Raw genomic sequence first — 27,110 nt, forward strand, 5'->3', positions numbered from 1 at the left:
ACCACCACCATTGCTGGCTTCTGAGGACCTCCAGGAGGCTTTCGACCGGTAAGGTGCTGCTTTTTACTTTTTAAAAAATGTTCTGGGTGGGTTTTGGAGGGTAGATTTGGGCTGGGGGTATGTTTCTATGTTGCTTTGTGTTTTGGTGATTTTTTTGCAGTCCCAGCATGGGACTTGCTCTGTTTATTTATTTTTACTTTATTTTTTGGTATTTAAAAATTAGTTGCTGCTTTTTACTTTTTAAAAAATGTTCTGGGTGGGTTTTGGAGGGTAGATTTGGGCTGGGGTATGTTTCTATGTTGCTTTGTGTTTTGGTGATTTTTTTGCAGTCCCAGCATGGAACTTGCTCTGTTTATTTATTTTTACTTCATTTTTTGGTATTTAAAAATTAGTTGCTTCTTTTTACTTTTTAAAAAATGTTCTGGGTGGGTTTTGGAGGGTAGATTTGGGCTGGGATGCATGTTTCTATGTTGCTTTGTTTTTTGGTGATTTTTTTTTGGCAGTCCCAGTGTGGGACTTGCTCTGTTTATATATTTTTATTTTATTTTAATTTTTGGTATTTAAAAATTAAGTGCGTCTTAACGTCCGGTGCGTCTTATGGAGCGAAAAATACAGTAATTTGTTCCGCGGTTAATGTTGTCTTGTGGAAAATTCGTCTTGCAAAACACGTTTTCCCATAGGAATGCATTGAAATCTAATTAATGCGTTCCTATGGGCAAAAAAAGTCAGAACAAAGTCAAATTTGGTTTACAAAGGGTTTATTAAATGCTCTTTAAAGCCATACATATTGTGCAGATGATTTAAAAAATTTCAATCAAAAAACTTTAACTTTTTTTAACATCATAGAAAAACATTTTAAAATCAGCAAAGATGAGGCAAGAACAAAAAACAGAAAACATTCTTCTTGCGAAGCATGGCCATAGGAACATTTGTCTTGCGAGTCATTAACCGCCCTTACCAAAGCCGTTTGTCTTGCGAGTTTTTTGTCCTGCGAGGCATTTGTCTTGCGAGGCACCACTGTACTGTATCAGAATTTTTAAAAAATCTATTGTTTCAGAAGAAAATATTACATTCAGTGGATTTTTCTTCAAGTAGATATGAAAGGAAGTGGATGCTTGCTAGTCATCCTTTAGTGACATGCAGATAGCACTGTATATATTTGTTTGGAAATCATTTCCACTGTAAGTGTAATAAATTAACCTTGAAAACAAATACGTTGGGGCGGGTGAATTTGTAGTTTATGGTGAGATGCAGAAGGTTAACATGATGTCATACCCTACCTGGCCCCTCCAGTACTGGTCATTCACTACATGGATGACATGTGACCAAAGAGTCCAATGTGCATTTTCTTGGGAGTTAGGCACATTTAATAAAGATTTTTGAGACAATATAGCATTGGGCCACATGTTCTAGAACAATGGTTCTTAACCTTGGCTTACTCAGGTGTTTTTGAACTGCAACACCACCAGCTGGTGGTGAAGGCTTCTGGGAGTTGCAGTCCAAAAACACCTGAGTAACCCAAGGTAAAGAACCACTTTTCTAGAACAGCAATGGCCAACCTATGGCATGCATGCCACAGCTGGAACGTAGAGCCGTCTCTGTTGGCACGCGAGCCATAAGTCACTGGATTGCTACCCCCGGCAGCCAAACCTGAGGAGGTGGCTGCAGCCGCAGTTCTAGCACCCCAACAAGCAGTGGGCCAGGATCTGGAGCAGCTGGCGCTGTGGCGGCAGACCGGCCAAGCTATAGGTAGTGGTGGGATTGGGCACAACTGGAGGCACCCCCATGCCCGGGATTCCCACTTCCACTTCCACTTCTGCTTCTATTGCCTCCACTTCCACTGCTGCTCTATTTTGATTTGCTGCCCCAGACAGTCTCATTTGTATGGTTCACAAGTGTTGGTTGAACAAATGTATCTCATTTGTTTAGTGAAGTGCATGGGCAGGCATATGACCTGGATGCACCCTAGCATCTTGGCAATTGGTCACAATTACAGCAAGTTTACACAAACTTTGTCAACACCAACAAGAATCGGATCAGTATTAGCGAGTGACAACACCTTGTGGGCAAGTGAATTTGGGCACTTATGAAGAAGGCTGAAATGAAGCCAAGGGCTGCTCCTGGACCAAGAAGAAAAGTCCAGTTGGGTGGGAGGACTTGACCCCCAATGAACAATACTGTTTGTGGCACAAGCAGCAATTTTAAACTTTTATACCAGTTTGCAAAGGATGTTACGACTCTGTATGCCTTAACTGTTCGCTGAACGACATGGTCGAGAGGTGTGTTGGAGTAACCCTCCTCCATCCCTGAAAAGAGACTCGGTGGAGTAATTCAGTGAAGAGAACTGAATGGTAGAGACACAGAGGCTGACTACATGGGTGCTTAGCTTGCTGTTTGGTCTGCTGCAGGCACAGGCTGGCTTGCTCCAAAAAACGGGCAATTAGATGACATCTCTGCTGGAGCAAACCAGGCCATCTCCAGAGCAGTTCTACTTGCACGTTTCTGCTCTCTGCCAGGGCTTCTGCTTTTTTTGTATGGGCAGAATCACTCTTGTCTTGGTCTATTTCCAGTGCTTGTGATTGCCGGAAATGAACCAAAACAAGCTTTCCTTTTTTAATTTGCCAGTATCACGAAGAGAGCCATGATACTGGTAAATTAAACACTCAGCTCTGTGAAGGGGCCGAGGAAGGTTTTTTTTTTTTTTAAGTGTTTGGAGTGTGTATTAGAGCAGTCAATATGTGATGGATCACTTTTAAAACATTAGGCATGTGTCTTACAAGTTAGGAATGTGTATTAGGTGTGTATACTTACCCTGTTTCCCAGAAAATAAGACTTAACCTGAAAATAAGCCCTAGCAGGATTTTTCAAGATGCTCGTAATATAAGCCCTACCCCTCAAATAAGCCCCTGTAAAGTGAAACCCTGCCCTCCACCATTGTGCAGCAACCAGATACATTATGCCTGTATTTGAATAAATGTAGATGGTTGCACATGAAAAAAATAAAACATCCCGTGAAAATAAGTCCTAATGTGTTTTCGGAGCAAAAATTAATATAAAAATTAATATAAATTAATAATATATTAATATATTATATTAATAAAATATTTAATTGTAATACTTAATATAATTAATTAATATCATAATCAATATAATATATGTAATACACATATCTAATGAACCGCTGGATAGCTCAGTGATCTGTGTCTCTGGCTGTGGAGCCAAAGACTGGGAGTTCAATTTCCACTGTGCCTCCTTGATAGGGACTGGACTCAATGATCCATAGAGCCAACTCTGCAGTTCTCAGATTGACATGTCATTCCCCCCCCCCAACATTTTACATTTTTTCTGCAACCTACATTTGAACCAATAAGCAAGTTCAAGCATGTTTATGAGTAATCTGGCCTTTCTCACTAGATTACTCATAAACATATTCAAATCCACCCATAAATTCAAGCACAGGTTACAGGGGGAAAAATTCCATGTCATAAAAATCCTCCCCCTACCCATAAACAAGTTTGAAATTACTTATGTGTTCAAAGGTAAGTTGCAGAGAAAATGTGAAATGTCATAGAAATCCTCTCCATGTGATGATGATGATGATTAATGCTGGTTTTAAAGCAGTGCATATTTGTTGTTCTAATGCATTCTTACATCCCCCCCCCACTTCCTCAGAGCTGAAGTTTAATTTGTGGTATCGTGAAGTGGCTCTCTCCTTAAGCCACTTCATGATATTAGCAAATTGACGGTGGGTGGTGTGGACAAAATAGAGTTGCTTGAGGTCCATATGTCATTTGGAGATGAGGATTGCACCAACTGGCATACCAGATCTCCTAGCACCTCTATTTAGCCTGCTCCCGTTGCACATGTAGACAAGCTCACAGTGTACATAGTTCATCACGAATGTTGGTTGGTTGACTGGCAACTGACACCAAGCCTTCTTCAACGTACTGTTTGTAATTCCCATTCTTCCAGAGGAGGCATGCCCCTTTATATACAGTGGTGCCTTGCAAGACGATTGCTTCGCATGACGAGGAATTTGCTTTACAATGAGGTTTTCGGAGTGATCTTGTGCTTTAACGATGTTTCCTATGGGCGATTTTCGCTTTACGATGTTAGGGACCTTGCCTCGCAGGATGGTTAAATTTAGGGTCCCTGTTTTTCGCTTTACAATGTTTTTGACAGCTTGGTCTTGCTTTGCTATACGAGTCTTTTAATGGTCTCTGTCTTGTTAGATGGCTGTCTTCGCTTGGGAACTGTGTTTCGCTTAACAATGTTTCCTATGGCAATTTTCGCTTTACGATGACAATCCGTTCCCATTGGAACGGATTATCAGGTTTTCAATGCATTTCAATGGGAAAACGTGTTTCGCAAGATGATGTTTTCACTTAACAGCGATTTTCGTGGAACGAATTAACATCGTCTTGCGAGGCACCACTGTATCTCTATAAAATTTCTGGTGAAATTGCCTGTGTGAACCTACTCTTTTCAACACAGTTAGGGAAAAAAGCAAATACAGACAGACCCTGAATTGTCAATAGTGATGCAAACAGAACACTTTCTGTTCACCTCTGGACTTCAGTGGAATTAATCCTGATTTACAAGTGAAAGATGGATGGACCTTCTCTGGTTCCTGGCTGTAGTCCAGCAGAGCCAAGCATGCCGACACAGGGGAACACACACACAGGCAAGCCTTTCTTTGCAGTTTGGCCACAATTTCCAGAGTGAAACAGATGTTTTAAATTTTATGACTTTGGCACTGATAGCTACATTGGTGATGTAATCTTAAGAGGGTAAGTACCTCTTTCATATGTTTTTTATGTTTGAGAAAATGCTAAGATGTTAACTTCTCTTTTTTGAGAGGTTGTAAATAGCAAGTTTATTTATAATGCAGTTACACTCAAAATTAACATTCAGATTTACAGTAAATCTTGAATTCAGAATCAGACATATAAAACATGAAAGCAGGAACCCTTAGGAAAAAATGGCACAAGTTACTGAAACCAGCCCTGTTCCTCCCAGTGGCACTGTCCAGATGCCTTGAACTACAAATCCTATTATTTATTTACAGTGCTGGCTTCAGAAGGTAACATTTGTGGTTCAACACATCTGGAAAGTGCCAGACTGAAGAATGCTGCCCTAAAGCATTAACATAATTATTTGTTCAATAAAGTTTTGTCTCTGATTAACATCTCTCATTCTTTCACCCTTCCCTTGTTCATTTGGGATGAAAAAGATTAATAAGAATTACATATTTATTGAAGTACTTCTAAAGGACAGGGTTCAAGTGCAATACATAAGTGCAGCAAGAAGTCATTAAATCAAGTGAGAAGAATTTGTTTCTGGTGACTCCTATGCATTACTGTCAGCTTCCTGCTACAGCCGGGGAATTTAAAATAATAAAAAAAGCTTCCCTCCCTCTTGTTATTACTTCTATTATCATCTCCCCATCTCCTTCTCCTGACTGTGACTTTGATGCTTTCTATGCCTTCACTCCAGGTTACAGCCCTAACAAAAATTACAGTGGACCCTCTACTTACGGAATTAATCCGTATTGGAATGGTGGCTCAGGTTGAAAAGTCTGTAGGCCGAGTCTCCATTGACCTACAATGCATTGAAAACCCATTAATGCCGTAACTGGCCATTTTTGTTCCATTTTGCATGAATTAAGTGCAGCTTGTGCAAAATAATGCATCTGGTGATATGTTCAAGTATTTTAAAGACTGCAGTCTTGCAGTGACCTGTTTCAGAGTACAGTGGTGCCTCGCAAGACGAATTTAATTCGTTCCACGGTTAATGTTTTCTTGTGGAAAATTCGTCTTGTGAAACATGTTTTCCCAAAGGAATGCATTGAAATCTAATTAATGCGTTCCTATGGGTAAAAAAAGTCAGAACAAAGTCAAATTTGGTTTACAAAGGGTTTATGAAGTGCTCTTTAAAGCCATACATATTGTGCAGATGATTTTAAAAATTTCAATAAAAAAAGTTAACTTTTTTAACATCATAGCCAAACCTGAGGAGGTGGCCGCAGCCGCAGTTCTAGCACCCCAACAAGCAGTGGGCCAGGATCCGGAGCAACTGGCGCTGCGGTGGCAGACTGGCCAAGCTATAGGTAGTGGTGGGATTGGGCACAACTGGAGGCACCCCCATGCCCGGGATTCCCACTTCCACTGCCGCTTCTGCTTCTATTGCCTCCACTTCCACTGCTGCTGCTTACTGATTTGTTTTTTGGTAGTTTGGGTACTCGGTCTCAAAAAAATTCGCCATCACTGTTCTCGAACAACATTATAGTTCTCTATTTTGATTTGTTGCCCCAGACAGTCTCATTTGCATGGTTCACAAGTGTTGGTTGAACGAATGTATCTCAGTTGTTTAGTGAAGTGCATGGGCAGGCATATGACCCGGATGCACCCTAGCATCTTGGCAATTGGTCACAATTACAGCAAGTTTACACAAACTTTGTCAACACCAACAAGAATCTGATCAGTATTAGCGAGTGACAACACCTTGTGGGCAAGTGAATTTGGGCACTTATGAAGAAGGCTGAAATGAAGCCAAGGGCTGCTCCTGGACCAAGAAGAAAAGTCCAGTTTGGTGGGAGGACTTGACCCCAAATGAGCAATACTGTTTGTGCCACAAGCAGCAATTTCAAACTTTTATACCAGTTTGCAAAGGATGTTACGACTCTGTATGCCTTGACTGTTCGCTGAACGACATGGTCGAGAGGTGTGTTGGAGTAACCCTCCTCCATCCCTGAGAAGAGACTTGGTGGAGTAATTCAGTGAAGAGAACTGAATGGTAGAGACACAGAGGCTGACTACATGGGTGCTTAGCTTGCTGTTTGGTCTGCTGCAGGCACAGGCTGGCTTGCTCCAAAAAACGGGCAATTAGATGACATCTCTGCTGGAGCAAACCAGGCCATCATCAGAGCAGTTCTGCCTGCACATTTCTGCTCTCTGCCAGGGCTTCTGCTTTTTTTGTATGGGCAGAATCACTCTTGTCTTGGTCTATTTCCAGTGCTTGTGATTGCCGGAAATGAACCAAAACAAGCTTTCCTTTTTTAATTTGCCAGTATCACGAAGAGAGCCATGATACTGGTAAATTAAACACTCAGCTCTGTGAAGGGGCCGAGGAAGGTTTTTTTTTTTTTAAGTGTTTGGAGTGTGTATTAGAGCAGTCAATATGTGATGGATCACTTTAAAAACATTAGGCATGTGTCTTACAAGTTAGGAATGTGTATTAGGTGTGTATACTTACCCTGTTTCCCGGAAAATAAGACTTAACCTGAAAATAAGCCCTAGCAGGATTTTTCAGGATGGTCGTAATATAAGCCCTACCCCCCAAATAAGCCCCTGTTAAGTGAAACCCTGCCCTCCACCATTTTTGTTCCATTTTGGCTTTTTTTCTGGTCTGTAGGTCGATTCTCCAGCTGCAAGTCGAACCTAAATTTTGCGGCCAGAGAAGTCTGTAACTCGAAAAGTCTGTAAGTCGAGCCATCTGTAAGTTGAGGGTCCACTGTAGCTAAAATTGTTAAAGGTATTCAAGTACTTTTTGTTGTTGTTTAGTCATAGGGACACAGCTGGGCAATCTGCCACAGATGGAAATAGGCAGAGCGGACCACTGACCCACCACATGGTGAGCGCCGGCTCCAGATGTACTCCCAAACTGCGAACCTCACTCTTTGCGGTGAGTCACCCCCCCCTGAAAGAGAGGGAGTTTCCTGAACCGCAGATGGAGGGGCCACTCACCCTCAGGATCTCCCTCTTGTCCGGGTTCAGCCTCAGCCCATTCTCCTGCATCCACTGCAGTACACCCTCCAGGCAGCGCTCAAGGGACAGAACGGGATCCACTGAAGAAGGTGAAAAAGAGATGTAGAGCTGGATGTCATCAGCGTACTGATGGCACGAAGCCCCACACCCCGATGACCCTCACCCTGCGGCCTCATATAGATGTTAAACAGCATTAGAGAGATGCTCGAACCCTGTGCAACCCCACAGTTGAGACTCCATGGGGCCGAAACACTCTCTCCAAGCTGAATTCGCTGAGGACAGTCCTCCAAGAAGGATAGGAGCCAGGCAAGCGCCAGACAACTGATTCCCAACTCCGAGACCCTCCCCAGGAGGATACTGTGGTCGACGGTATCAAAGGCCGCTGAAATGTCGAGGAAGACCAACAAGGATATATTGCCCGTCAGCTTCCCTCAACAAGTCATCCAACAGTGTGACCAGTGCCATTTCCATACCATGGTGCAGCCTGAAGCCCGACTGAAATGGGTCCAGAGCATTGGTTTCATCCAAAAGAGCCTGCAGCTGATCGGCCACCACCCTCTCCACCACTTTGCTGAGGGAAAGAAACATTGGGGACGGGCCTATAGTTGCCAATGTTGTCTGCCCCCAAGTTTGGGTTCTTCCTAATGGGCCTAATGAGTGTCTCCTTGAGGGCAGGAGGAACCTTGCCCTCAAGGAGAGGCCCATTAATTATCGCAGTGGCCCATTCAGTTGTTATGGGCCTGGCTGCTTTGATTAGCCAGGCCGGGCAAGGACCAAGGGAAGAGGTGGTGGCCCGACAGTGATCAAGCACTTTGTCCACCATATCTTTTGTCACAGGCTGAAAGAATTCAAGTCTCACCGGGCAAGGTGGAGCACTGGACATCTCTGCTCGATCCACTGTATTTAACAAAGGAGAGAGATCCTGGTGGATGGCCTCCACTTTAGATTTAAAAAATGCTGCAAATTGGTCAGGTGAGATATTAGTGGGAGGCCCATCACCCAGACCAAGTCCCGCCTTTCTGTATACAGTAGTTCCGTATAGCTCCATTTCATCCTGAAATCTGTTCATCTTTAAGGTGTTGCTTCCATTTTTGTTTTTGTTACACATGCTGAAGCACAGCTCTTTCTCTGAAATCTCTCCCTCGCCCTTATGTCTTCCCGCATGGCACTAGGAAGGCACAGACAGCGGGGAAACCCAAGTGGTGATGCTCAGCTGTTACCCCAAGCTTTTCCACCACCTGAGGAGACCACCTCACTCCGATAATGGCCTGGCTGGCCCTGGCTGTGAGTGCCTACCCTTCCCTTACAGGAAAACCAAGAGTCTTACGGCCCTTCACATACTGTATTAATCAGAGCTTGGAAAGTTACTTTTACGATGCATGCGTATGGAGCCACGCTGAAGCTATCCATAGCAGAACAGGATGATATTCTGGGTCTCTGTGCGTCAGTTACGGATGGCTGCAGCGTGCCTTCATAGTCATTCTTCCCAAAACGGACTCTTTTTGGATAAGGCATGCGATTTGCCCAATGCCAGGCGGTTTCCCGCTTCTCCAGAAAAATGACAGCTCGAACAAGTACACGCGACACCCTTTCGACCACCTCGCGAACTTCACTTTTAAATCTCTTTCCACCGACATTTAAGTCCCGTGAGGACTGATACCGTCGTCCTCCAGAGCATCCGTTTTGTTTACACAGCATTTGTGTGTCATTAGAGGGGGGGGGAGGCATAGCTGCGGTGCCAGAGAAGCCGTGGCGCGGCGACCCGAGCAGGGGTGCCGCCAGCCGCCTAGGGACGTCCGAGGCCAGAGCAGGCAGGGAGGAGAAGCCAAATCGGGGGGAGGCGAAGGAAGCGGCGGGAAGCCCTCTCCCTTTTTCCTTCCCTCCCTCCCTCCTTGCTGCCTCTTGCGGGTGGGTTGCGTCTGGAGAGCGGGAAGTGAGCTCAGGCGCAGAGGAAATCCCGCCCGCGCCCGGCCTCCGTGCGCTGTGTGTCTCCGGCTCCTGCTCCGGGTTGGCGGCGAGCGAGCGAGCGAGCGGACCAGCTCGGGGAAAGGGGCTCCTTGGCGCTTCACCGGGGCGGCGGCGGCGGCGAAGCGAGGGCGAAGAGGGCCCCCTCCCTCCCTCAGCTGAGCCTGCGAGCAGGGCGCCATGTCGGACCAGGTAGGAGGCGGAGGCTCCTCTCGCGTTCCGGGCGCCGGCCTGCCTGCCCGCACTTCGGGAGGTAGTGGTGGTGGTGGAGAGGCCCGGGGGGGGGGAGGCAAGCCCACGGCTCGGCTCCTCCTCAACTACCGACCCGCTCGCCGTGGAAAGTCGAGCTGGATGATTCCGCGCGCCCTCCCCCCCCCACCCGGGAAAATGATAATCATAATAATAAAAACGAGGGGACGGGCTTCTGGTCTAAGCAGCTGCTGGTCGCTTTCCCCCCGCGGGTTTCCTTTCCTCAAGTCAGGCGAGCGGGAGAAGGGGACCCCCCCCCAATACCTTTCCCGCGCGCCCCCTCCCTCTCCATGATTTCTTGCTTTTCTCCCATCTGCAGCCCTGGAGGGGCCTATAAAGCTTCCCTCTCCGCTTCCTAGGCTTTGCTCCCGTCTTACATAATGGATGCATGCGATGGGTTCAGCTTCGCTTGGCGTGCTGTCCTGGGGAATTTCGGAGTGGAGTCTAATGGAAAAGGGGGGGGGGCATCGGAGGCACCGCTAAGAAGCAGCTCTCTCTCCTCCCCCCAAGGCAGGGGAAGCCGGCCTGGGCCCCAAACAAAGGGGCAAAGTTTCTCCCTCCCTGGCCTTGTGTGTTCCCGGGGTCCCTTCCTCCCGGGGGGTCCCTCTTCGGGGCTGCTTTCACTTTGATGGCACGAAGGGGAGGCTTTCGTTATCAACAACAAAGCCCCAGCCGTTGCGTTGCGCACCCGGAGGACCATCCTTTCCCTAAACACACGCCGGGAAGCGGCGTGTTGTGAGTTGTTTAGTAGTGATCGTGCCCTGGTCAGGGAGGCGAGGATGTTTTCCTCCTGCAGGCCGGGCGAGGAACTCGGATGTCCTTTCCTATCTGGTTCAATAGTGGTGGTTGTGTTTTTGTTCAGTGTACGTAGAAAGTGTTGTAGGGGGAGAAGTTACCCGGTGCCCTGTTAGGGTATCCGGGTTGAAATCCACCACCACCACCACCCCCGCTTGGAGATCTTAAATCCAAAAGAAATTGATCAGTATATTGAATGGAAGACGCAGAATATTTCTCCTTATGTATACAATGCTTTGAATTTCTTCTGCCTTTTTTTTAGCAGACACAAAGTAGTGGAGATAGTAAACTTGTGGACTGGCTTTTAATAGCTATATAGTTTTAAAGTGAAAGTCTAAACTTTGGTTGATCTTAGACGTGGAGTGTTTCATATCCTATCTACAATACACTGATTATATGACCCCTATCCTGTCCTCTCAATGCTTGGCCTACAATTCCCATCAGCCCCACCTGCATAGTCTGTGGCACAGATTTGTGTTACTTGTGACCCCAAACCTCCGGAGAGCCAAAGCTCTTATTGAAACATGCCACAGGGTGAAATCTGATTCCTTCCAAAGAGATAACATTAAACTGTATGGAGCTATGAAAAGAAAAGAAAACTTCTAGTTGTTTTTTCCCCCACTTAGCTGGAGGATGAAAATGGGGATGGGGGATAACAAGCACTCAAGGTTCATATGACCATAGGACTACAGTATCTCTTCCTGTTAATGTGTGTCAAGTAAGATAATGTTACATAATTGCAGAATATTAGGGGCCTCTTTTCTTTCACTCTTTGCTTTCCTTTATATTTTCTCCCATAGTTTAACACTGAACCCTTTAATCAACCTCAGGTTCTAAATAATAATTTTTAAATACTACTGATAGCTTATTTGACTGTTTACGTTGTATTGGTGGGAAAATCATTAGTTTTTTTTTAAATGTCTTGTTGCTGTTTTCTATAACACTGTAGATTGTTAATTTAGTGGATGGCTTGTAGTAATGTATAGATTGGCTTTTTTAATTAGATGCTCCAAAATAGTACATGAAGTATTGTTAATAAAATAGAAATGGTAGGGGAAAAATTCATGGCAGTGCCATATGCTTTTGAGTAGTAGTTGCATTAACTACCCTGGTACATCCAAGCCACTTTAGAACCAGTGTAAATACACTGTAGTAAGCTACTATGCACAAGTCTGGGAAATCTTAAATTTATGCTTGATAGCTTTGAAATGAGCCCACTTCCCATGGATAAATTTTCATTAAGTGTTTCTGTATGGTTTCTTGTGAAAACATATCCAAGTTGGAATTTCATATAAGCAGGTTTTCCCATAGGTAAAAAATGAAGGCTCATGCCATTATTCTTTTATCTGCGCTTCTGGTGACAGTGATTAGTAGATATTTGAGTAATTGGTAGATTGGCCAAGTGGTCTGATCTTTCATTTACTAAGTATATTTTCAGTTCAGCTTGAGAAGTTGAAACTTTACATTATCCACATTGCTATTTGTGAGCAATGCAAGTTATAATGTAATCATCTTTTCCTTATGAAAGAGGAAGTTTGGTTATATTGTATCCACTTTAGTATTGTGTTTTGCCACAAGCATCTGATCATCAAGCCTTCTCTTGGTGATTTAAAAAAACCCACAAAGTTTGTAGAGCTTTGAAAAAGGAATAAAAAATTGAGCTTTAGATTTAGGCAAACTGTTTGCTCAGCAAAAAGTATGACGCTTCTACCACATGGTGCAATGCCTGAGTTTTCTGACATTTTTCCTGTATTTGCAAAGCCCTATTTTAAAAATGTGTGGGTGCATTATAAGAGAAGTAATCTATTTATAAGCATGTGCCCTGCTCTTCAGAAAAAGCCTGTTGAGTGGCTGACTTTAAAAAAGGCTAATTAACACGCTAAAACAGCAGTATGATTAAAAACACAGGATAATTGAAGTGGGGGAGAGAAAATGACTGAAGAGTAGAGAGGACAGCCTTCCAGGGAAAAGCATTCTGAAGATGTCAATTTATAACTGAAAAAAAATCAGAGTCATTAGCCTCACCTTAAAAAGAACTGAAAACATTAGGGGAGATGTCTCTTGTCTGGATTGGGCAATTTTCAGATCAGGTATTTAGATTTGATTTTAAGTATTGCTCTTCAATGTTTATACAAAAATACATTGTAAGAACAAGGTGCTCATTCCTCTCATTTGTTGTGGCTTATTAACAGAACAATGGAGGTGTAGCTGATTATTTTGTTTTCTCTTGGAACTAGTGCCAACACATCAACTCTTTAGAACTTCTCCCACAAGCCCAGCACATTGCTAGGTGTTCAAAGTAGGTAGTATTTTAGAGGGAGTTACTCAGTGAGGAGATGGGCATGCAGTATTCAGGCATTAAAAGGGCTGTATTTGTGGCCAGGATACATGCAACCTCTCACCCCTCCATCTGCAATACACATTCCCTCACCACTTCGAATCAGAGCTTTGTTAATTGAGCACACATTTCTGAAGACTGTAAGTACATTTGGCTAAACATGCTTACCGAGCTCTCAGAATTCTGATTCCTGATAAGTTAGCGTTCCCAGTCAGAAATCTAACCCTATGCACGTGTTCAGGTGAGTGCCTGGATAGGGCTGATAGCAGAACACTCCTGTTAAATGCTGGTTTGTCTGCTGATGATCTTTGCCTGTGATGGAAAGCATTGGCTGTGTTCTAGGTTGTAACCCTACTGTATTTGGGATGATACAGAGGCTTGGTTATACAGGATTTGCACATGTACCATAGAAGATGGCCCAGTATTCTCTGTTCGTGCACACAGGATCTTTAACTTTTGCTTTAAATATTCTCTTTGCAGCAGACAAGTTGGCACAGAAGAGATTGCCTGAAGGGAGAAAGTTTGAAAGCCAGTGACATGTTAGAATGTTTATGTTGAAACATGCGTTCATTGAAATGTGAACAGTGGTGAAAATGAGAGCAGGTGCTGTCTTGCTGACATGGAACTCCAAGCTGGAAATATTGAAACATGCTTAGTTTTAAGGTTTAATTTGGCTTGTGATGGAATCTACTAGAATTAAACTATCATTGAATACACAGAAACTACAGATCAGAATTCTTTATCATCGTTGTTTAGTCGTTTAGTTGTGTCCGATTCTTTATATTCATTGCTAATTGCTACAATTAAAAACAGAATAGATCAAGTGACCATTTAGACATTTTGCTATACAATATTGGAAGAACCTAGAATCTTATTTATTATTATTACTACTTTATATGAGATGTTTTATCTCACCTTTAAAGTATATAGTATATAAACTTGCCATTGTTCATTGAACAAGCACATTACCTAAAAAAGCTGTACTTGTCCTAAGCTGTTTGGAAAAATAGGTAGATAGGTATACAGCAGCATTTTGTATATGTTGCTAATATTAAACTGTTCTCTGGCCAAGCAATACATCTCTCTTTTTTTTTATCATTAGTTCAAGCAGCTCTTCTCTGTTTCATGAAACATAGAGGGGAAGCTTGTTTGTTCTGTTCTGTTAAATTTAACATAACTCCATATTGCAAAGAGAGGGGGCAATATTGTCTTTTGTATTGGCTTGCAGCACCCATAATCATTCTAAATATGCATCAGGCAATGTAGTAGAGTAGGATTTTACCACCTGGAAATGCATATGTGGGATTGCTAGTTTGGAGGACCCCCATGTCAAAATCTGCTTTGCTGTTTATTTTCAGCTTGCTTTGCATAATATTGTGTGCTTCGGGACATGCAGATATATACAAACACCTACAACACTGTTGTTTCTCCTTTTTATGAAGCTTATTTCATTTATCAAGCTATAATTTAATAATCTTTTAAATAAATATATATATTTTTGAACTCTTCAGTGTCCAATTATCCACATGTGGATTCTTCAGCCAGAAATGAATAAAGGTTTTGGAACTTCTCAGGAAACTTCAGCGGGTCCAAAATGCAACAGCGAGATTGCTAACTGGGGGCTGGCCACAGAGATCATATAACCCACATACGACAGCAACTCCACTGCTTGCCGATCCATTTCTGGGCGCAATTCAAAGTGCTGGTTCTAACCCATAACATCCTAAATGCCTTGGGCCCAAGCTATCTCCAGGACTGAGTTTTTTAATAGGTCTCCCCAGGTTTTAAGATCATCAGGAGAAGTCTTTTTCTTGATCTCACCATTCTCACAGGTGCACTTGGCAGGGGACATGGGAGAGGGCCTTCTCTGCTGCAGCTTCCAGACTTTGGAACTCCCTCCCACAGGAGGCCAGGCTGGCCCCATCTTTGCTGTCCTTCTGCAAGCAGGCAAAGACCTTTCTCTTTAGACAAGCTTTTCCTAAATGACTGGCTGCTGAAGTGTGGTTTTTAAATGCATTGTTATACTTTACTGCTTTAAATGTGTTTTGGTGTTGCTTTTGTTTACCATTTATTAGTGTGGTATTTATTTGACCCTTTTAGTATTGTATACTTGCTGTTAGTTTTTCATACTACCTTTTAATGTTGTAAGCCACCTTGGATCCGTTTTTTAACGAGAAAGGTGAGATAAAACATCTTAAATAAAATAGTAATAATAATAAAATTCTAGGTTCTTCCAATATTGTATAGCATAATGTCTAAACTGTCACTTGATCTATTCTGTTTAATTGTAGCAATTAGTAATGAATATAAAGAATTCTGATCTGTGGTTTCTGTGTATCCAATGAAAGTTTAATTCTTGACCTATCATTGTTTCGTAGTATTTTGTCTGGTTAGTTCTTCCTATAGAGGAAAGTTGAAGAAACCAGTGGGGATACTAACTCATTGTAAATATGCATAAAGGTGGTATAGAGCTCTCCAGTGAAGATATTTCACCTCTCGATTTATCACTGTTGTTGTGTTTTTCTCTTTTGTTTTTAACTGTAGGAAGCCAAACCTTCAACAGAGGACTTGGGAGACAAGAAAGAAGGAGAGTACATTAAACTCAAAGTCATTGGGCAGGTGAGCATTTCCATATTCTATTTAATATGGACACTTAAACATTTTTAGGTTTAAACTTACAGATGGATGGACTTCACATATTTGCAAAATGTGTCTGTTACGAGCATGCTCAGACACAAGAGCATATAATAAATGAAGTCTGTCTTTTGCACAAGTAATTAGGTGTTCCTGGCTGCTAACTGGAGTCAAGTAAGTGATGGGCAGATTAATGTATTTCAGTCCATCATTCTATCCTGGATCTAAAATGTCTCACAATATCTTAGATGTTCATTATAAAATAGATATTCACTTCAATTTTTTCTTATAGTCGGTTGCCAAAATCCTGTTGTGAAATTCCATGTGCATCAGGGAAACCATGCAAACAGTTTTGGGGCATTTTTGCATGCCTTGGCATGGAACCAGCTGCACATTGAACATGTTACTGGGATGTATCAGACCACATGACAGGTAGTGGAATTTATTGTGCCAGAATTACTTTCTAATATACCACTTGGCTGTCTGTCTGTGTATATTTAAAGCTGACATTGGATGACTTCCCAGGAGTAGTGAAAATGTATTTGCACATCATTATCTGCATATGCTAATTTTTTTTACAAAGGGCAAGTTGACTTGTTCTTATTTGAAGAGACTTGCTGTATAAAAACAGATGCAGGGGGCAGGGAGTGAGGGAGATGAAGGCATGGGAGAGCAGGAAAAATATGCTGTCACATATAATTTTGCTTTATTACAGTAGTTTAGTAGAACATGAGGCTTGTTCCAAAGACCTTCCAGAAGAGGGGAAATGTAATCTCTTCAAATTTACCTTCTATTTTGATAGTGAATTAGCTTTTTAAACATTTTAAATGTAAAATAAACATTTTAAATCAAGCAACAATGTTTGAGCTTAGTGAGAACGCCCAAATACTGTAACTCTTATGCAGTGGATTGTACCTACAAATGGGAGGATTACGATGTAGAAGAGCCTCTCGCTGAAGGAAGCAGCAAGACTAATTTTTATCAATTTCCCTGCATCTTCTACAAACTGCAGTCCCATACCACTTCCTACACACTTCCACACCCTCCAGAGCTGCTGTTCAGGAGGTGCAGGAGCCTGCAGGGGATAGGAAGAATGGGCAGAAGGTGGTTTCTGCTTCATCCGTCTCCAGTGAGAGGGTCACCTGAGTGAAGCTCTGCTCACTGGAACTTGGTTCCAACCCATAATCCTGCTAATGGCAACGCAGACTGGCAAGTCTCTTCTTCTCTTTCGCTTAGCCAATGATTGCTGGAATACAATGGATGCAAATCGTAAGAGGCCCTAGAACTGGATTTCTTACAGTGAACTGGCGCCCACTCCAGATGTCATAGAACAGGAAGGGAAGGTGGATCATGAAATCTTGTCCTTTGCCGCCCCCCCCCCCACTCTGATCTTCTAGCTCCAGCTTTTAAAATGTAAAGTAGACATGGCAACATTTTATTTGAGGAAAGATGAGCCTTAGAACGCCTAGATCTTATACTTGATGAGCAGCAGAAGTACTCTGTACTCTGTCTGTTACATAGGTAAATCCCACATTTTCTTCTCTTCTGCTGCCACAGATGGACGAAATGAACTCCGTTGTTTTAAAAGGGAACATGCTGTGTTTATTCAGATGTAAACCCACTGTGCTTAGTGGGCCTTGTGTCTGCAGCCTAATAGCACAGTTATATGTGTGTGTACTTTTTAAGAGTCATTGGCCAAAATCCTGTTGCTTAGCTTAGTAAATCATGCTAGAGTAGATCTGTGGGGATTTGGTGATTCAACTCCTTTATAGGTTCCACTGAGTCAAATAGGCTGCTCTAACTGCAACTTACTATGCTGAAGTAAGTTGTTGTTAAAGTAGCTCCATTAGAATCAGTGAAATCTACAGTCACGGGAAAACCATTTTCTCAGTGTTGTTTGGACCAAACTTTATTTCATTGGGATTTGTACAGTCTCTTGTGAAGTCCCAACGATGGTCTTATGCATTAACTACTTCATCTATATTAGATCGAAAGATCGGATAGAATTGAGTGTTATCTGCCTTTTGATGACCCTTCAGAGTCCAAAGATTTGGTTACGCTCTCCCAGTATTTTCGGGTAGCTGTTGAAAAGCACAAGGAATGCCATAGAGGCTTGAACCATCCTGCAGCACAGCTGACCATGGGCCAGTGCACCAACTTTTTTCCTGGAATCTGCTGTCCAGTTATGATTAGAATCCCCAGCCACCCCTCCCCTGTACATTGGCACTTCATCCCAGTGTAGACAGCCTACCAAGAAAGATGGAGTGATCAACAATATTGAAAGCAGCTGGGAAGTCCAAGAGAAACAATGGGGTTGTACAGCTCCATAGCTGTCTTAGCACAGATCATTCTGCAGAACATCCAAGTCAGTTTCAGTTCCAAAACCCAGGGCTGAAACTGGATTGAAAGAGATTCCAAAAGTCTGTTTCATATACGTGTGCTTGATAGATTAATACATAATCTAGTGCTTTGATATAGTTTGGAATTTGGAGGTCGTATCTGCATGTTGTATAACTTGTTGCACATCCTGTTTTATTTACAGTTGGCAAAATTGGTGAATACAAGACATTTTTCAATGAAAGTCGAAATACAAAATGTAAAATAAAATACTGGACAAAACAAAAATAGTATCCTCTTAAAACAGAAGTAAGTCAAATGGAACATCAGTGCCAAATTAGACTGAAGCCGCTGAAGGAACACGTGGTTTGTTATAGGATAAACATGTTTGTAGAATGCTTCCATTTTGAAGAAAGAAACTATTTAAATATTTTGTAGGGGGCTAATATGCCTTGTGTTCTGTTTATAGGACAGCAGTGAAATCCACTTCAAGGTGAAAATGACAACGCATCTAAAAAAACTTAAAGAATCATACTGTCAGAGACAGGTATGTGAAACTGGCAGGACCTGGTCTTTCTCCTTAGAATATACTTGAATTATTTCTGTTCCACTGTAGTAAAAGAGACTGAAGTGTAATAGATAAAACTTTTAACACATTCTATCAGATTTTGTGGTGATGATGTCTGTAGCAGGGATTGGTTGGGTTTATATATTTCCACGGAATCTTTACAGGAATTCTCTATAATAATTTTTTCCCAAACAATCCTGTTGTAATAGAAGTGGAAATTAATTTAGCCCATTCCGTAGAATAATTATTTCAATTGATGCCTGTGACCGGCCTCAACTTAGGCTTGTCAGTGTTTAAAATAACTTTCCATTAAAGGGCTTGACCCTAGTCATTAACCACACTTGACCAAGTGGTTAAAGAATGAAAAATGATTCACTCTTTATTAAAAAGGTAAAGGTAAAGGTTCCCCTTGAGAATTTTTGTCCAGTCGTGTTCGACTCTAGGGGGCGGTGCTCATCCCCATTTCCAAGCCATAGAGCCAGCGTTTTGTCCGAAGACAATCTTCCGTGGTCACATGGCCAGTGTGACTTAGACACGGAACGCTGTTACCTTCCCACCGAGGTGGTCCCTATTGATCTACTTGCATTTGCATGCTTTCGAACCGCTAGGTTGGCAGGAGCTGGGACAAGTGACGGGAGCTCACTCCATCACGTGGATTCGATCTTACAACTGCTGCTCACTCTTTATTACGAAGTACAGTGGACCCTTGACTTACAGACGGCTTGACTTACAGACTTTTTGAGTTACAGACTTCTCTGGCCGCAAAATTTAGGTTTGACTTGCAGACTGAGATTTGACTTACAGACCAGAAAAAAACCAAAATGGAACAAAAACGGCCTGTTACGGGATTAATCGGTTTTCAATGCACTGTAGGTCAATGGAGACTTGACTTACAGACTTTTTGACTTGAGAACCGCCTTCCAATACGGATTAAGTTCTCAAGTCAAGACCCCACTGTAACAATTTGGGAAACAGATCTGAGCTTCAGTTTTTAACGCAACAGCCCAGAACACATCTTCTTTCGTCGGTTACACTGTACAACTCCCACATAAGGTTCCAGCCCTCCAGTCCCTCCTCCTTCAGGCTCCAGGATAGGCTGGCTACCTGCAACCAGGCAGCCAATCACCTTGTTTCCCTGTTGCCAAGGGTTTCTGTCACAGTGCTCATAACATTCTAGATTGCATGAAATAGGTAAAAATCTCGAGAGCGAAGTGCTTTTCTAAAAGCACAAATATACTTCTACAAGAAGTAGTGTAATAATACTATCCTAAAGAATCTTGTGATGACTGTGAAAATTAAAATTAAATTAAAAATCATTTTGCTCCTTTCAGCAACATGCTATTTGAATGACTGATGATAAACAAAGCAACAGAAACAGGGTCATAATTAAAATAGTGAAGATAAAAGTGGTCCTCAGCCTACAGAAGCAGATTGGAGGCGAAGGCCAAAGGAAAATAGGGAGGTAAATTATAAACAAGTCTAGCCTTCTGTAAAAGGTAAATATGTGAGACTCCAGAACAGACTGAATGCTTATGTGATGCAAAAAGATTAAATTTAAATGCCTTGACTTAGAATTGAGCTGGTATGGCTCAGTGGGGTGGAGCACCTGGCTGTGGAGCCAGGGACTGAGAATTTGAATCCTTCCTGTGCTTCTCAGGAGAGGGGATACCTGAGATCCCTAGAAGTACGTGTGGCCTTGAGCAGTGGTTCTTAACCTTTGTTACTCGGATGCTTTTGAACTGCAACTCCCAGAAACCCCAGTCAGCACAGCTGGCGGTGAAGGCTTCTGGGAGTTGCAGTCCAAAACTCCTGAGTAACTCAGGGTTAAAAACCAGTGGCCTTGAGCAAGCTTTAAAATCTCAGAGCATCACTACAAGAAATGGATGGTAAGCCACTTCTGAGTACAGTACTTCAGACTAAAAAAAAACTGAGAGAGTCCCCAAGTATTTCAACTTGTCTTTCCATAAATCAAAAAATTCAGTTGGATAGTAAGCTGTGATTAAAATTTAGTACTTTTTCTTCTTATGAGTTGAAATAGTCTTAAGAGCTGGTTTGTCTCTCTCTCTCTCTCCCCCCCCCCCCCTTTTAGGGAGTTCCAATGAATTCACTCAGGTTTCTCTTTGAAGGTCAGAGAATTACTGATAATCATACTCCAAAAGAGGTAAGTTTCTCATAATTCCAAATACAGCCCCTTCCTTTTTTGTTTACTTCAGTTTCAGTTTCAATCCAAAAGGAAGATTTGGGCCGCTTGGATCGGTATCAAGAGAACTATGCATGAGCACATCAGCCCAGTTGCTACTCCTAACTAGAGTAGACCCAGCTTCTACATGGCAAATCACCCCATCCAAAGCCAGTTGATTGAGTGGTCTACTGTCACTGGGACTAGCAATTGGACTGAGGTCTATACAGTAGGACACTGTATCTATGGGATCGGTGTTCACGGTGTCATTTTCCTGTGATTTACTACAGCCCTATATACATCATACAAGAGAGCCACCTGTTCCGGAGTACACTGTTGCCTTTTGAGGATAATTTAAATGATTGTTTAAATCATTCTGGAACTCCCTGACCCCATCTTTCTGTCCGTTGGGTGTTTTTTAAAGAGAAAGTCAGGGTAAAAGATTTTAAATAAATGAAATTAATTCAATTAGTAGTCCAGCATATTTGAGAACTCCAGCTTGGTGCTTGTGAGCAGCTTGCCTGCATATGTTGTCTGATGTCTTGTGCTTGATTTCTTCTGCCAGCAGGAGGGACTACACAGGGAAACTGCTGGGTAATGCTCATTTTTACAGCTGGTAAACAGGAAGCCTGAATTCTCAGTCATCTGGCATTTGGTGGCACAAGACGAGGCCCATTGAATCAGTGAGGGTTTGGTGGATTTTTTTCCTGCATGACCTCTATTGATTCAATGGGCCTTCTCTACTTTTGAACTTAATTTAGTGTGGTAAGTGGCAACTAGAGTAAGCCCGTTTGAATCAGTGGAACGTAATGGAAGAGTCGACTCACCAACCCCTCAGTGGCTGAGTCTAGTGCAATGTACTACTGCAAAGCAACAGAATGTCAGATATCGATTTAAATGAATCTATTCTGACAATTGCTGAGATTCTTATTGCCTGGCTGCTTGCTTACAAACATTTTAATACCTGTAAAATTCTGTTCCCTATTTTACAGCTTGGGATGGAAGAGGAAGATGTGATCGAAGTTTATCAGGAACAGACAGGAGGCCATTCAACAATTTAGATTGTTTGCTTTCCCGACTTTTCCCTTTTATCCTTTTTTATTTTTAAATGATAGTTCTTTTGTAATGTGGTATATAACACTGAAATGAAATCAGCACCCCACTCCCATAACCGGGGTATTATTTCCAAATGTCCGTTTTGAATCCTTGTGCTCATTATATTCTATCATTTGTTTTCATTGTGCTGAATTCTTGTGATCCCGCCACAATTGTACTTCCTTGTTATTCCCGTATCCTCCTTAGAAATACACCCATCCACACATGCATTTGTGTGCTGACAAGGCTCATGTGTTTAAGCATGTTAACAGATCTGCCAGATGGGCAAAAGTTCCTAATAATTTCCATATTGGCTCCAGAGTTTTGATGTGTGACAATGTCTTGTAGATTTTAAGATACAAAGGAGATGAAGCTTTTCTGAAATCTTAAGCAACGGAAGCATCGTGCCTGCAAATTAAGAACTGTTTTCTTTAGCTTTTGCCGATGTCCTTTGACAGAAAATTATCCAAATGATGATGGGAAAAATTGGAGTCTTTTTCCGATAATAAGATTTTTGAACTAGCCACCATGAAAGTAACATGGAAAACCCTACTGATTTTTGATGGCAGAAGAGCCTAGGAGAAGCTTGATTTTCAGTAGCTGATAATGCCTTTTGCACCAAGCATAGGTAATGGTTTTTCCATTGTTGTACCTTTTGACCTGGGATGTGTTCTGGGAATGGACATAGACTGTACTGGGTTTCTTTAAATAAAAGGAAACAAATTTATAAACCTCTGCATTTTCTTTTGAGATATCTGAAGATGGGAGACTGGCAGAAGCAGTGAAGAATTTTTAAGGAACATTGTTTTACACATTCTTCAAATGCTTGAGAACATCATAATGTAAAACATGGTTTTACTCAATGTTTTAGTCATTGTCAACTATCTCTCTCTTGCTTGCTTGCCCTTAAATATTAAATAGCAGGGTGTTTCAACTTCAAGCAGCTAACATCTACATGAAGTGTGTGCCTCCAGAAAAAATCATGTTTGTACAATTCTGAAAATTATCAGGTTGCAAGAATTTGAACAGAAGAATACAAACAAGAAGATTTTCAGTTCTTTACGCCTAACACTTGGCAACATTTTCTCCAGGTAAAAAGATCTGTTAGGGATATCAGTGTCTTGTTTCAGAGAAAATTAGTCCAGAAAAGGCTCAGTAACTTTGTTGGGACTTAAATTAGTCATGATTTTCTGTGTTAGGACCCAAGTACCCAGCGTTTAGAAATCCTAGGTAATTTTGAGCCTTAGACTTTCAAATGCTTTATTCCATAGAATGAAAGTGAATGGTGCGCATGAACCTGTGTGTACTGTAGGGCCAGAGGCATTTGAACAAGCACAGACTTGAAGTCTAGAGCAGTAGTACCCAAACTTTGGGTAGCCCAGATGTTGTTGGACTGCCATTCCCAGAAGCCTTCACCACCAGCTATGCTGGTTGTGGTTTCTGGGAGTTGCAGTCCAAGAGCATCTTGGTTGCCCAAGGTTGAGACCCCTGTTTTAGAACCTCATCATCTGACATCCTCTGCGGCTTCAGTGGCCTGAAGGCTAGAGACCTTGCACCAGATCCTATGTGCAGAAGTCACTTTCAGAAGAGCTTATGTCTGTGTTAAGCATTCTTAGCATATAAGTACTTCTGGAAACATTTGCCAAGTGAATTATGTCCTAAAGTAAACAGCAAATTGTTAGAGCAACTGAAATAAAAACTATTCACTGGTTTTGTAGAGTCTGTTCTGTGAACTAGTATTCTGAAATGATGGCTCTCTTCCCCTTTGAAAGAAAATGTTTCCTAATAAGTTGTCTAAACACTTGGTCTTTTTAACTATTTTAGTAAATTGCAGAACTGTGTCATAAGAAGCCTGTCATACTAGAAAAGGGGTCCTTAGCTCAGGTTTACAGTATGATGAGGCCAGGATTAGAAACGCATTGCTCTACCTCTGCCTTTTTTTTCCTTGCAAGGAGAGTGTGGGAAAAATAAGAGAAACTGAGACTGCAATGTTGCTAAGCATGTTTTAACAAACCATTTAATTGTGAGTTTACCCTTTATTTTTAAGCTGGCACTTATTGTAAAGTGTTAAACCGATCTTCTCAATGCTTGTAGTTTCCATGTTCCACTTTTGTACACATGTTAAACTTTTTTTAAAAATTAAAATTTGTTTTCAAAAATCAGCATATGATTTTTATCCGTGTTGTCCATGTTTACAGGAATTAAACAGCCTGAGTGAAAAGTGAGTGGAAATGTGTTCTAGCCTGACAATAGCTTTTTCAGATCCATGTCTCTTCTTCCATCAGAACATAGTGAAGCACCAACTTGAATGAATCGCTCATTGAATCGGTGTGGATTTGGTCATTCCTCACATCTTTTGGGAAGTCACCAACATTTGGTATACTGTGACTTCCACCTTTCACTGCTTGGCAGTTTATGCAAATTTGAGATGGGAGTAGGGAAAAACAAATCACAGCTTCAGTATATGTAGTCATTCTAGTTATTGATTGGTATAGTACAAATGGGATAGTAGAGGAGCTGTATGTAGATCAGTTGGAGGCCAAGGAGGAAAAGGGTGATGACTAATGATGTTCTTTTTCAGTGCAAGTTAAATCTCACTGGGGAAATTAAGGTCCAGAGAACCTGATGTCAACCCTTTAGAATTTCTTGTTTAATAAAATGCCTAGTGCACATATCCTGTTCCACGAAGAGCCAGAACAAAGCATGAGTTAGGGAGGGAATGGGAGCTACAACCACCACCTTGCGTGCTCCTACCACTGTTTCAGACTCCATTTAATTATTCCTCAGGGACACCTATTGTGCATTTTCCCATTATTCCATAGTACAAGAAATTAGGCCCAATGCTCTTAAAACGTCTTTCCAGCAATTTAATCATACTTTTATCAAAGAGCAGTGTTTCAAACTTTGCTGTTGATATATTCTATCTTGCTTACCCCTAGGCATCCTTATGTTGCAAGAACATTGTGGAAAAGTAGTTATTCTCTTCTAAAGGGAAATGAGTTTGTTGTCATGGTTACAGGCCCATCCATGTAATCCAAAGGGACAACTGCAAGTTGTTCTGAGGTGAAATAAAGGTGCAACAACATAAGATTCATCCCGCTGTTTGGTCTGCTCTGGGGACAGGCTGGTTTGCTCCTTTTCCCAGCAACCACAAAATGTTCCAGTGTGAACCAGCCCATCCCCAGAATGTTGCTACCTGCACCTTTTTTGGCTCCCTATCAGGCAGTGCTATTTTTTAAAAAGGTGTCAGTTGTATTGCTCCATTTTGTCCAGCAAATGCGATCACTGGAATCGAACCAAAGGAGATGGCTCACTGCTGTTAATTTCTCATCTGCTGACAATTTCCCAATATTGTTAAGGAGCTTAAGCAGACACTTAATGATATTGGGAAACTACAAATGTTTCCTCTGTGGAGCAGGGGAGAAGGGAATCAAAGGTTTATTTTTTTTGCCTGTCAGGGCAGTGCTGATGGGCTGTACCTATTAGAACAGAAAAGCAAGCTTCTTCCCAGAAGCAGGAAGGGACGAGGAGGAAGATCCCCCCCTTTTTCCTTTAACAGGAAGCAGACTAAATAGGGTTGCTTGAGATGTGTACGTCATGTACAAGGATTGCATCAAATTGTGTACCACACATGTACGCAACCTTAAATGGCCCTATTTAGCCCCAGCCTGCTTGAAATTAGCAACCTAACCAATTCCTACTTTTCCCCCAGTATCATTTTACAATATTAGGAAATAGAAGACAGTTGCTTGCACTGAGGGAAGAAAATATTTACAAGAAGAGGCATGTGACTACCCAGATATAATAAGATTGCACAGGGAATGATCCAGACCCCATAAAAATGGGATACAACAGCATCCTCCCTCTGCTGCTGCTCTCACATGGTTCAACTGAGGTTTGGCTGTCATTAAAAGTAATTCCAGCATGTTTTCCACAATATCCAACCTGTAACATTCATTTGTATCCCTGTTCCTGCAAGGGACCACATAGGGTCTGTATTGCCTCTGTATTGCCAGAGAATGCCATGCCTAATTTCCAAGAGACGGGTGGGGTGGGGGAGCAACATTTAGGGCATATCTGTATAGTCTGTGGTTGAAATTGTGTTGCTTAGGCATAAGCAACACTTCCAGCCCATTCTTAGCTGGCAAATAGTTTCCACTATGATTTTGAGGGTGTGCGTGCATGCTGGCCTGATTCATGCAGACTTGCCGCCTCTTCAAGAATCATGGGGAGGATTTTTTATTTGCCAGGAAAAAGCCAAAGCAAAGCATGAGAGAGGGAGGATACGGGATATACAGTAGGACCGCCATATCTGTTGGATCAATATGTACAGTTTGCCACAGCCCTATATACAACATACATGGGTGCCCCCTAGTGGCCTTTGTCCTGCCCCCTTGTATGATGTACATAGGATTCCCTTGTATCCGCCGTTTCAGGCATCTGCACTAGTTTGTAGAACTGATCCCTCAAGGGCACGAGGTACTACTGTAAAGCCTTCCCAGTGGCAGCCTCCACAGCTGTTTCAGACCCCAACAGGATTAACTGTTAAGAGTTTCTCTTAACTAAAAGCTTCTTTGCCATCTCTCTTTCAGAAGACAGGAGTATAGTTGACCTGCATCATCTTTGGAGACTGGAAAATTTGCAAGCTTCAGTTCTGTCCAAGCAATAGGACTCAAGATGCACAACTGTCCAACCCCTCATTGGAGGACATTTCTTCTGCAGTTTATTAGTATAAAGAGGGCTTGGAAGTAGCTTTCTGTTCTGGCTGTTAATCTTTCACATGCCAAGTTAGAACACGGTATTATTTTTTTTAAACTGATGTGGGGTTCACTAAATTCAGTGGAACAGAAGAGGGCAATACAAATGCTGATGCTTTGGGATAGGAGACTACTAGAGCCTCATGGTTGCATGTTCTTCTTCAGAAAAAGTAATAATTTCAGTCTCTAATCATCATCTCCCACCTTTAAATAAGGATGCTGGAAATAAGAATAAACCCACGGACGGGATATTTCTTGCCTTTGTTCCAGGCCGCTGGCCTCCACACACAGTTTATATTGGAATTGCTGCTGCTTCTCCAGTTCTGCCTTTTGTCTGAAAATAGAGAAATTGAATATTTTTTTTAAAAAAGCAGTCTTGCATTCATCATTAAAAGTTGGGTCTTCAATCTTTTTCTCAACGTGAAAG

At 42.1% G+C, this 27,110-nt stretch overlaps 2 protein-coding genes across 4 annotated transcripts in view; one reads left to right on the forward strand and one right to left on the reverse strand.

The window, feature by feature from the left end:
- The first annotated feature begins 9,524 nt into the window (after window positions 1-9,524).
- Window positions 9,525-24,088, forward strand: SUMO1 (small ubiquitin like modifier 1). Its single transcript, XM_020810343.3, has 5 exons — window positions 9,525-9,923; window positions 15,658-15,732; window positions 18,554-18,631; window positions 20,742-20,813; window positions 21,824-24,088. Exons 1-5 carry the CDS (start codon window positions 9,912-9,914, stop codon window positions 21,890-21,892), a joined length of 306 nt encoding a protein of 101 aa, XP_020666002.1. The 5' UTR covers window positions 9,525-9,911; the 3' UTR covers window positions 21,893-24,088.
- The window catches only part of KIAA2012 (KIAA2012 ortholog), an 84,928-nt gene continuing 76,071 nt past the window's right edge, over window positions 18,254-27,110 (reverse strand). For all 3 annotated transcript variants that reach the window (XM_078379737.1, XM_072978721.2, XM_078379732.1), the window contains one exon: window positions 18,254-27,017. In XM_078379737.1, coding sequence (XP_078235863.1) covers window positions 26,870-27,017 — 148 coding nt within the window. In that variant the 3' untranslated portion in view covers window positions 18,254-26,869. The remainder of the gene's footprint in view (window positions 27,018-27,110) is intronic.

The sequence above is a fragment of the Pogona vitticeps genome, chromosome 1 (assembly GCF_051106095.1).
Source record: "Pogona vitticeps strain Pit_001003342236 chromosome 1, PviZW2.1, whole genome shotgun sequence".
NCBI lineage: Eukaryota > Metazoa > Chordata > Lepidosauria > Squamata > Agamidae > Pogona > Pogona vitticeps.